General features: G+C 39.5%; 1 protein-coding gene across 1 annotated transcript in view; it reads left to right on the top strand.

Moving 5' to 3' along the window:
* Positions 1-434: 434 nt before the first annotated feature.
* Positions 435-12,011, top strand: part of ift172 (intraflagellar transport 172) — a 37,980-nt gene continuing 26,403 nt past the window's right edge. Inside the window, exons 1-16 of the mRNA XM_084031208.1 lie at positions 435-596; positions 987-1,130; positions 1,576-1,688; positions 1,793-1,832; positions 2,270-2,335; positions 2,691-2,770; positions 2,942-3,029; positions 3,131-3,345; positions 3,485-3,608; positions 3,917-4,012; positions 5,010-5,171; positions 5,981-6,034; positions 6,267-6,370; positions 7,169-7,254; positions 8,241-8,353; positions 11,640-11,807. Coding sequence (XP_083887334.1) covers positions 558-596; positions 987-1,130; positions 1,576-1,688; positions 1,793-1,832; positions 2,270-2,335; positions 2,691-2,770; positions 2,942-3,029; positions 3,131-3,345; positions 3,485-3,608; positions 3,917-4,012; positions 5,010-5,171; positions 5,981-6,034; positions 6,267-6,370; positions 7,169-7,254; positions 8,241-8,353; positions 11,640-11,807 — 1,692 coding nt within the window. The 5' untranslated portion in view covers positions 435-557. The remainder of the gene's footprint in view (positions 597-986; positions 1,131-1,575; positions 1,689-1,792; positions 1,833-2,269; positions 2,336-2,690; positions 2,771-2,941; positions 3,030-3,130; positions 3,346-3,484; positions 3,609-3,916; positions 4,013-5,009; positions 5,172-5,980; positions 6,035-6,266; positions 6,371-7,168; positions 7,255-8,240; positions 8,354-11,639; positions 11,808-12,011) is intronic.

Genomic DNA, 12,011 nt, shown 5'->3' with positions numbered 1-12,011 from the left:
GCTTTGCATGTATGAGGCCCCGGGTTCAATCCCCGGCATCTCCACAACTTTTAACGTTTTAGGACAACATATTCTCTACAGGAATGTCTAACGTTTCAATATATTGCCGTAGCAAATTTAGAACTGTACCCTTTTATCTGGAACTATATCGCTCGCTTCTTAACTAACTGCGACGGAACCGAGTCTATATTTTGCTTATACCCAGAATATTGTTTTGAATCTGCAGACATATACTGATGCATTGTCTACGATAGTTTATAAACTCTTAATTAAAATAAATTTATGTTTGGAATAAACTTAATCTGTCGCAACAAATCAACGTAAGAGTCGGAAGCTAATTTGTGAGAGTCCCTGATATTTCCCACAGCCCAAAAATGCACCACAAGCCCCCGTCTCGACTGTAACTAAGGAGATCACAGTTATGTTTACAAAGATGTCCTCCCTGCTAGTTGCGATCGTGGCCCTGGTCCACAAAATGACCGTAATGTAAAGATTGCACTTTAAGTCAGTACCAAATACGTTCTTCCCCATGCGAGCTTCCTAAAGATACCAGGAAAATGCAACTAAAATATCTCAAAACACTATTAACGCCCCAGGTAAGCGACAAGTTAGCTAGCGCTTTAATGCTAGCTGATGCTGGAGCACCAGTTTACAACGTGTGGCTGTGTAACCTTAATGCTCTTATAACACTAATTGAAAGAAGCTGTAAGCGAAACACTAATGTTCTCTCGTCAGTTCGGCATATAGGTGATTTTACTGATTCACCTTCAATTGTTGTTGACGCTAAATACAAATGTTAATCTTACTTTACTCGTTAACGACTGCCGTGTGATTACTTTGAGACAAGTATGGCTAACACGACCCAAACAACCGAAGGCTGTCTTAACGATTTGGGCAGAGTCTTTGTATAATGGTCGACAAAGTAGCTCTGCTCAGGCATCGGCTAGTTACCACGCCTGACTGTTTCCCCCCCCCTCCCTTCACAGGAGGTAGCTGCAAAGGTGTCGTGCATGGCCTGGGCACCGAACAACACCAAGTTCGCCGTTTACACCGTTGATAGAGTGGTGCTGCTCTACGATGAGCAGGGAGAGAAGAGGGACAAGTTCTCTACCAAACCAATAGACTCCAAGGTGAGACGGGAGGGCAGTTAGCCTAATCTCACAACCAGAAAGGAGTGTATTGTGTTTAAAATTGTTCTTTTATACATAAAGTAACTATTGTAAACAGATGTGCTTCTGATATCTGTCAGGTTTGACATTACTGTCCCGAAGGCTCCTTTTGCTATGTTTGTGTGAGAAGAATATTGTACAACCTTCTATTTGTTATTGTTGTGTTTGATTTGCAAACACATAAAGCTGTTTAAAATCCAGATAATGAAAAAACAGAGGAACAGAGCTCCCATCAACTGAAGGGAAAAAACAAACGATAACATAAAAGAAAAATCCAAACGCTCCATAATTTAGAAAGATGAATAAAGATGAAAATATGTTCTTTACTCAGACTCTTTTCTCTATTGTATTATACAATAATATACAGGTTGGGTGTTAATAATAATCCAATGTCATCTTTTGTCAGTATGGAAAACAGAGTTACGTTGTCACCGACATGGCGTTCTCACCGGACTCCACCAAAATCGCCATCGGCCAGTCCGACAACATCATCTTTGTCTACAGAATTGGGGAACAATGGTAATGTCATGTGGATGTTTTTTTGTCTCCTTGCTTCTCTTGATTTTCCATATGTTGATGCATGCAAACAGATTATATTAAATCAGTGTTATCTTCTGTCCTAGGGGGGAAAAGAAAACCATTTGCAAGAAATTTGTTCAGACTGTGAGTAAACAGGAGTCGACCCCTTGCTTTGGCAATTACAAAGTTGTAGTGACAAGTATTGGTTGTATTCTTGTGCTTAACAGACAATAATATTACTTAATGCAACAGTGAATGTTCTTTAAAAGGTTAGTTAGTGTATTCTACGGATGTAGTAGATTTGACACCACATTAGGTTGAAAAGAAGTGTTTCCTGAAAATTACAAAAGTTACAATTAATGCTGCATATGTTGTTCTAGCTGCTGTTTTAGTGTGCATTTAAGGTATTCATAATCTCTATGCTTTGATAATCATGAGTTACATATATTACCTGTTGGATGGTTTCCTGTTAAAATTCGGATTAAATAGCGTTTGCGTCTGAGAAAAGTTATTTTTCCTGGTCGTAAATTTCCAATTTCCTGACAACTATGTAATGTACCATTGTGTTCGTTTTGTTGCAGAGCGCTGTGACTTGCTTGATTTGGCCTGCAGAGCATGCAGTTGTTTATGGATTAGCGGATGGCAAAGTAAGTCAGCAACATGTTGTTAATATTATGATATTATAAATGTTGTTAGTGTATTATAATTGGTGGGAGTAATACAGACGTATTAGTGGGATAGCAGATAGCAAGAAACCTTGTCGTAGTAGCTGTTGTTACAATAGTGTACTAACTTTCTCACTAACTAGTTCTGTAGCTGCTGTGTCAGATGTGTTTTCATTCTGTTGGCTTAACAATTACTTAATGAATTGCTTTTCTATTATACAGAAATTGTAAATGTTACTCAACCGTTTCAATAAGTCTCTCTTGGTGCAAAACGTATCAGCATTTAAAAGATGTTAATGATGACCAACGTTTTTTATTTTATTTTACTTTTTCATAGGTTCGTCTTGCCAACACTGAGACAAACAAGTCATCCACCATCTATGGCACCGAGTCCTGTGTCGTCTCACTGACAACCAAGTAAATACATATTTTATATGTAATTATGATCGGTTAGCATTAGATGCACCGTTAGTTTGTAACTCCCAAAACAGTTGTTTGCAATGACACCAAATGATATACTTATTTATTGTCTTCTTCTGTGGTACACGGGTTACACGCGGTCAGTGTTATTGGTCTGCTCTGTGCTAGTGTTTCTGGTAAAGGCATCCTGTCTGGCCATGCTGATGGGACAGTTGTGCGTTACTTCTTTGATGACGAAGGCTCAGGGGAGTCTCAGGTACCCACATTAACACATATCATCATTTTCTACATTATCGTCCCAACACTTATAGTACATCTATCAGACAAATAAACCCTCCTACTTCCACTCTGACGTAGGGTAAGCTGCTGGTGCACCCGTGTCCACCCTACGCCCTGGCCTGGGGCGTAAACAGCATCATGGTGGGCGGCTGCGACAAGAAGGTGGTGGCTTACGGCAAAGAGGGTCACATTCTGCAGACCTTCGACTACACCCGCGACAGGACAGAGAAGGAGTTCACTGTGGCCGCCACCAGCCCCAGCGGGCAGACGGTCGTGTTTGGCAGTTATGACCGGTCAGTATGTGGCCCCATAGTTGGTTTAAAGACAGTACTGAGTGATGCCTATCAGATGAAATGTGCACCTCAGGGTACCAACTACTCTGATTTGTGCATGGGTTCAGCAAGTTGTTTCTGTCCCTGATGTGTCCCCCAGGTTGAGGGTGTTTAACTGGGCTCCCAGGAGAGGCGTTTGGGATGAAGCCAAGCCTAAAGAGATTCTCAACCTCTACACCATCACCAGCTTGGCCTGGAAGAAAGACGGATCACGCCTCTGTGCTGTAAATGCTTTTCTGTCATTTATTATTTTAATCCCGAGTGTGACTTTAACGACAACCTACTGTTGGCATGCTGGCCAGTACGCCCCCTTTTTGGAAAGACAGAAATACCAGTGCGGGAGCGACGCAATGTACTGCTATAGACGGGGGCTGCAGCAAAATGGCCAAAGAATTCAATATTAATAATTCTGCTCGTCCACTGAGTTGATCAGTTGTTAGTGTTATTGTGTAACTTTGAAATCCAAACTAACCTTTTTAAAACCCCAAAGTACCTCATACAACCCTACTATGTATTTATTGTGTCTGTGTAGGGAACACTGTGTGGGGGAGTGGAGCTGTTCGACTGCTGCCTGCGGAGATCCATCTATAAGAAGAAGTTTGAGATGACCTACGTGGGCCTGAGCCAGGTACAAGACCAGCTCAAGTGTCAGTCATTTCCCAAACGCTGAATAGAACTCAGGAGCAAATAAGCAATTCCAGCCCTCACTTTGGCCTCCGCCACTAGCCAATTAATACGACATGAAGTTGAGAATAGTTAGCTGATTGTGGAATAGCAATTATTCAGATTTAATTAATTCAAATAAAAACAAAATAGCAGTCCAGTATCTCAATTTCATAATTAAGGAAGGGACAACAGAGCTGAAGGTTTGGAAGCAATCACAGTATCAGTGTCTAATTAATTGATGAATAACATGGACCAGTAAAGGGAATAAATTAAAAATTGGAAAACATATTGTGTTTGTATCAAATTTGAAGACCGACCAAACAAAAATGAACTAAAAATATTCCACACATTATAATTAGGATACTTTCCAACAAGATTGTATGTGGTCGAAAACAGAAAAGAATATATTGCATCATTTGCAAACAAATGTAATGATATGCTTAGTGTAATTCCCCAAAACAAATGCTGTATTGTCTTATTTGTACTACAAACCTTAGAAACGGAGACATAACTTTGTAGAATAACTTCTGCTCTGGGACAATCATTCGTTTTTCACACAGAATAATGACACAGGGAACAACTGATAGAAATGTGTAGAAATAGCTTTAGAATTCAATCAATCTTTGCTCATTAAGAAAATATAAGTTAATCAATGCAAGAATGGATTTTGCTGTGGTTTGAAAAATGTATTGTGATTGAGAAATTCATAACAGCTGATGTGTCATCACATTTCCATGAAGAACTCTTACAACATAACACTTTCTGTCATGTTGCGAGTTGGGCAATTTTTACTTAGACTCTACCAGACAGAGTTAACTGACTGATGTTTTCAGTTTTGTGATGCATCAAGTTGTCAAAATCCACCTATTTCTTTATAAAATACAAATAAAACTGTCTTATTTATGTCTTTATTTCCATTTTTCCTCCATGTTACTCATCCCCTTCTTCTTCTCCTCAAGGTGATAGTGAGGAACCTCTCCACAGGAACACGGGTGGTCCTGAAGTCCTATTATGGTTATGAGATCGATGAAATCAAAATCATGGGCAAAGATCGCTACCTGGTGGCTCACACCTCCGATACTCTTCTTCTGGGAGACCTGCTGACGAATAAACTGAGTGAGGTAGGGCTTAAAGTGTCACTTCACCCAAATCACAGCGACAACAAAAAAACGTAATAAAAAGTAGTAAAAGTATGTGTTAATATGCCTATATAAGTATGAATAGTTTGAAAAACATGTTGACCATCCGTGACCACATGTAGAACTCATTCCGGTTGGGGGAGCTGTGAAAAGCATAGTTAGCTTTTAATAAGTGCTTAATAAATGATTTATTAACCTTAATAAGGCATGTTCTCACTTTGGTTCCGTAGCTGTAAAAAGCATAATTTACTGTTAATAAGTGCATCGTTAACTGCTAAAAAAATCCATAATAAAGTGTGTATTAATCTTAATAAAGCAACAAAAATGCTTTGTAAAGGTTAAACAATGACATAATAGGTAAGTTATTAAACTCAATACATGTCTTTGTAATGTTATTTTAAACAATTCTCAGGCTTAAGCAGTCGTGAACATACTGTTATTAACCCTTATTAACACATATTATCATGAATATGGATCTTATGAGGATGAACAAGGCCCTGATTACCAATTTACTTATGCTTATTCACAAGGACCATAATTCCAAAAAATAAATGTTTGAGTTTATCTACTGATGTTTTGAAATATGTGCTCTGGCTCTTCTGCCTACATGCCAATACAATAGACATCAATGTTATTTCAAATGTAGTGTCAAAAGCCTAAAAAAATGTCCATTTGGAAAGAATGTTGAAGATCCACATTGTTGGAACATCTTTGGTATATTTGTACGTAGTGATGTCATACGTATATGCTTCCTTGTTTCCATCTCCATTTAAACTCCGCCTCTCTTTCAGGTCTCATGGCCCGGCTCTGGGGGGAACGAAAAGTTCTTCTTTGAAAATGAATCTGTAAGTTGGAGATTATTATTAACTAGGTTGTTGTGGGACATTTCTCCATGAATATTCAACAAATACCTTCATGTTGGATTTCCAGTAAAGTTAGACAGTACTCGCTGAAGAGCAATGAATTGTAGAATATAGTTACAATATCGGTCATGTCTTGTGCGTTAGACTTTGTGGCTTACTAAAGCTCTAATCATGTTACAAGCTACTGTGTTTTATCTGACTATCTATGTTTCAGGTGTGTATGATTTTTAACGCTGGGGAGCTGAGCCTGGTGGAATACAGTAACAACGAGATTCTGGGATCAGTCCGAACTGAATTTATGAACCCCCACCTCATCAGGTAGGCCCTCTTACCCAAAACACACTTATCCAGTAGGTTTAGCAGTAACGTAGTACATTATTTAGAACATTTACAAGAAAACTCTTGGATATTTTCTTCAAATTAGATATTCTCCGAGATTATTCATAGTCATACATTTGTGAGGAAAAGAAAACTCTTTGAGGTAAAGGACCACCACTTCACTTTGCAACGCTGCAGCGTCCGGTTGTGATTTGAGCTCAGAATCATCATCATTATCATAATCATACGGACTGCTAAGAAAATTGAGCCTATTCGGAAAAAAAACATAGTTTTTTTTAACAAACTGGTTGCAGTATGCTAACATTTTAAATTAAATAGTTATTTTTAAACCAAGTAAAAATAGTGTCACGCTGTCTGATGATTCCTGATATATATTTCCAGCCCTGTCCACTAGATGGGTGTGTTGAGCTGTGCAGAAACTCCAGATATCTGCACGGCTAGAGAAGCGTCAGTGAGCCTCAGCTGACAAATCAGCACCCCTCCATGTTAAAATATTCAGGCCTGTCAAAAGTGTCAAGGCTGACAGTCCCTGGGTGGCGGACTAATGGCCGACTGCGAGGTTTCAGGATGCTCTGACTGCTCCTCGCCTCTGGCTGGATGCGGTAGCATGACAACATCATGATCATGAGCATCCTGGGATTTTAACAGCAGCTGAAGCCAATTATATGGAGCGGATGCAGGATTTAATACTTGGATGTTGAATTAGTACACATTTTATTCGTTATATCGTTGTTTTAATTTGTATTTTTTATGAAATGTGTGTGTTTATCTGTGCAGTGTCCGACTAAATGAGAGGAAGCAGAGAGGAGTTGAAGACAACAAGAAGCTTGCATATCTGATTGATATAAAGACCATCTGTGTTGGTAAGAATGAGTGTTTGTCAATGTAAAATAAGTGAGTAAATAAATACTGTAAAGTACTGATACCTGAAAATTCAAATGAAGTACAGTAATGAAGTATTTGTATACTTCCCACCACTGAATACGGCACTTAAGTACAATCTTGAAGTACTTCTCTTACTTACTTTTCTTATAGATTTGTACTCCACTACAATTCAGAGAGAAATGTTGTACTTTTTAACCCCTCTACATGTATTTGTTCATTTAAAGCTTGGGTAGGTGACATTTTAGAAACCAACAAGAGTAAGCTAGATTTTAAAAATGATCCAACCGCCGTGTTGCCAACTCTTTTCCAAGAAAAGTAGCTAGCAAGACTTAAATCTAACGAGAAAGAAAACCTAGCATAGCTTTAAGTTACTTTCCAAATTCTGATTGATAATACAATCAACCAATACATCATGCCTGAATATCATGAGGTTCATATAAGATCAAACTTTATTGATCCGCGGGGATAAATTCACAAGCTACCCAGCAGTATATCAAATAATTAAAATTAGCCCCATCTGTGACATTAAAGTGATGAACACATTTATTGCATCAATAACGAGAATCACATTATATGCAGTACTTTACATTCTACTGAATTGGGCCATTCTACAGAATGACTACTTCTACTTTTGGTACTTCAAGTATAAATAGATTTTTTGTTTTCACCCATGATGACTCGCCTTGGTATTAAACTTAACTTAAAGTATATCATCCGTTGAACTGTGTCATTTCCATTGGAGTGGACCACACTGGACTGACTGGATCATACCACAGTTTAATAAAAAAAAAAAAGATGTTTCATCAACAGCAATAAAGTAGGTTTTTAAAGATTCTGCCTGATAGATTCAAAGATAATTACTATAAAATGACTGATTATTTGAATAAAGGGCCAATTTTAGACAGATACACTGTCAGATACCTGCAGTCTGACTGCTGCTCAGTTCACCTGTTCTTCTCCTCAGTTGACTTAGCCGCGGGCTACAATCTGGGAACCATCAGCCAACACTCCAAGATTGACTGGCTGGAGCTCAATGAAACGGGACGCAAACTGCTGTTCAGGGACAAGAAGCTGCAGGTGAGAATGAAAAACCTCAGCTCACTGAGGGATTGTAAGACTGGAAACAGTGGGGGAGAGGCCTTAAGGCAGAGAGCTCAGATGATAGGTAAGATGATGATTAGCAAAGTAGTAAGTCAAGGGGAAAAAATCCTGACCTTGGTTGGGGCATGTCTAAAGTTAAGGGCACGTCCATCACCCAAATAATGTCTTCTGGTGGAGACATTTTGCTCATGCAGGAGTATTTCAGAATAAATGTGGATGCACTTTGCCACAGGCGCTGCCATAAGTCACAAGTGAACTTTACTGTCACGCAGAAGGGATGAAACCTCATTGTGGAGCCAATGGTGCAGCTTTTAACATTGAAGCAGTGGAAACTAGGCAGACACCATAAGGTGCAAAGATGCAACACAACGACTCTGTGTGAAATGTTCAGTCCGGTATTGCAGGATTCCCTGCTCTGAGGAGATATTTCTGGGGTTCCGGTGTAGCAAACCGGGGTAAAGACTTCCTTTTTTCCCGTGTGCAGCTCGTGATTTTACCGTCCTGCTCTCGTCCACAAACATCATATCTGCTCTATCCATCTACTGTCTGCCTGATTTCATTTGAATGCAGCATTGGACTCATTTGTTATTTCCCTGCTATAATATGTTTGGCTCCCTGAATGTATCCTTCATTGCTTTAATATGACCAAACACAGAGATGGAAATAGGAAAATCATTTTGATCACAGTAGAATAACTGAAAAACAAAGCATTGCCCAGAGTTCCTTTTGTTTTTGCTTCAGTTCCTTGTGTGCTATTCCACTGATTCAAGTGGAGAAACATAAATGTCCCCCTTTTTTCACTTCAATACCGAAAACAAACAGGCACCGCTGACATCCACAGCTTTTTTGAGAAGCTGTGTGTTGGATGAGAGTGATGGAGAGCTGCTGTCAGTTATTGCCCCGGGGTAATGAAACCGTCTAATGTCCAAGCCCTGGGGCAAAGACATGGAGAACTCTGGTAATTGGAAATCCCTTAGTGGCGTCCAACTTTTTTTGCTGCACTCTCATTTATTTATTTTATTCCAGCTATAAACGTAAAATAGAACATTTACAAAAAGATCTTTAGTGGGACATATTGTGAAATATGTTCATGTGTGTGCACAAGTGCCTTCCAATATTCAAAAAGATGGGAGATTTGAGGATAATTCAAACCAGTGAATTAATCAAAAGTAACCACTCTCCCTCTTTTTTAGATGTTTGAAAGCTTTGTGGTTCTTTTGAAGACTGAAATCTTAACTTTGCACTGTTTCAAGCCGGAATATTGATGTGAATACTTTGGTTTTAAGTGTATGGTCTCTCCTGCACAGTTAAATTAAATACTGATGGCTCATAAAGATTAGATGCGCATGCCATCTGTCAATCAAGGGGACAGTCAGATGTTTTTGACATGGGGTTATATGAGGTAATTATCCAGAGTCAGTGCATCACCTACAGTAGATGGCAGTTGATTCGCCCCCAGGAGTATCAGCACGGGGGCAGAGCAGTGTGCTGCTGTGCACGTGGGGCACGCTTTATTTAGAATATTTTCCTGCCGTTTTACCCTGCTGTCAGACAGCCACAATTATTTAGTTTGTTTGCGGTATTATTAGACTTCGCTGAATCCAAACTGGTAATGTTTTAAAGCTGGAGACCTGCAGCTCCTGTGTTCTGCGAGGTCAAACCCCCGTCTACGGTAGGTAATACACCGACTCTGGATAATTACCTCAACCCCACCTCGGAACATCAGAACTATCCCTTTGAAGTGCAAATGAACCGACTAACGGATTCATACTATTTCACGCTTTTAGTATATTCACATTCATAGCATGTATTCACCGCACTGCCCCACCAGTAAGGAATAAAAATAAAAAAGTCAAGCTGTAGAACAAATGTTTCTTTAATTGTAACTTGCTTTCAAGTGAATTTATCAACAGGCGGCTCTTCCTCATTGCATTAAAACGTGGCCAGCTGAGCTCCAGGGTGAAACTATAGACGCAGCATTATTAAAAATGGTGGGGGGGAAGATATTAAAGCAGCTGCTTACAGCAGCGGGCGGTTTCTCATACACACACACACACACACACACACACACACACACACACACACACACACACACACACACACACATTAAGTGCTTTGGGAGCCACTGTATCTTAAAGAATCCACATAATCTCAACTCATCAAGAGTATAGTAGAAAAGATTGCTGTGTGTGTGTGTGTGTGTGTGTGTGTGTGTGTGTGTGTGTGTGTGTGTGTGTGTGTGTGTGTGTGTGTGTGTGTGTGTGTGTGTGTGTGTGTGTGTGTGTGTGTGTGTGTATTCACATGGAGTTGCTGGAAGTTAATCAACTCTTTTCAAACCAAATGAGTGAAACGATGTGGTGTAAACTTTAACTTTCCAACACAGGGTCTTAATAAAATAAGGACAATGATCTGTCTTTCTTATATTAAAGCCGCCAAAAGAATGAAGAAATCAACATTTTTATCCTTCAGAAACCTAGTGTAATACTGGTATTTAGGTTACTATAGCAACCTAGTTATGGGTCAATAACCTCCATAGGCTCTCTATATAGCCTGTGGGTATTTTGCAATAGTAACAAGAATAGTTTGCCATGTTTGTAAAAGACACTTGCTCACTTTCTTGCTGAGTTAGAGGTGAAGATCATATCTGTTAGTTCAACATGGAGCTGGCAGCGATGTTACTTTTAAAAGTGTTCTTGTATGTGATTGCTTGCTGTAGGGAAGCGTTCTTCAGTCTAAAAAGTAAAAGGAGGATGGTTGCGATATTAGTGGATGAGGCTGTTCAATCCGTTGTTTGTGGAGTTTCAGTCAGAACCCTATTACTAATGCTACTGTTAGCTAAGGGAAGCTCATTATCTCAAGTTGATTTTAGCAAAAACTATTGTTATATACTGCTGGGAACTACTGGAAAAAGTGATGTATTGGTAAATAATTACAAACCATATCATCCCTACTGACTTTCCATCATATTTTTATATTTAGCCTGGTATGATTTTGACAGAGGTCTTAAATCCCATTCTGTGTGTGCGATTAAAAAGGAACCATGACATCTATTTGCTTTTTTTAGTACGAATAAAACAAACAAGATACGACATGTTAATCGATGAGCTTTATCGGTGCTGGTAGACAGATCGTGTTTCCTTTGGACAGAGTGAGGTTTGTGTTTTCCGGCTTCAGAGTGGTATCGGTCTTCTCATCCAACTCTAAGAAAACATATTCCTCTGATAATTATGGATGTCTCTATGTCCCTCTCCTTCCCCCTCAGCTCCACCTCTATGACATAAAGACCAGCGTGAAGACCACCATCCTGAGTTCCTGCTCCTACGTCCAGTGGGTGCCTGGCAGCGACGTGGTGGTGGCCCAAAACAGGGGAAACCTCTGCATCTGGTACAGTATCGACAGCCCTGAGAGCGTCACCATGTTTCCAATCAAGGTGAGGCTTTGTTCTTTCTGTCTGTCTGTCTGTTTGCCATCGGGTTTTATATGACTAAAAACAGTTATTAAGTTTATTATTTCACAGTACAACAGAGCTCATATTGGCCTTTTTCCTATAGTTATTTAACCCTGTCTGCCTGCTGCTGTATTATTAAGGTTATTTTGTCAGTAGTAGTTCTCATTATGAGTAAACTGACTTGTT

This window comes from Eutrigla gurnardus (genome assembly GCF_963514095.1).
Source record: "Eutrigla gurnardus genome assembly, chromosome: 16".
In the NCBI taxonomy this organism is placed as follows: domain Eukaryota; kingdom Metazoa; phylum Chordata; class Actinopteri; order Perciformes; family Triglidae; genus Eutrigla; species Eutrigla gurnardus.
This window is presented reverse-complemented; position numbering and strand designations above follow the sequence as displayed.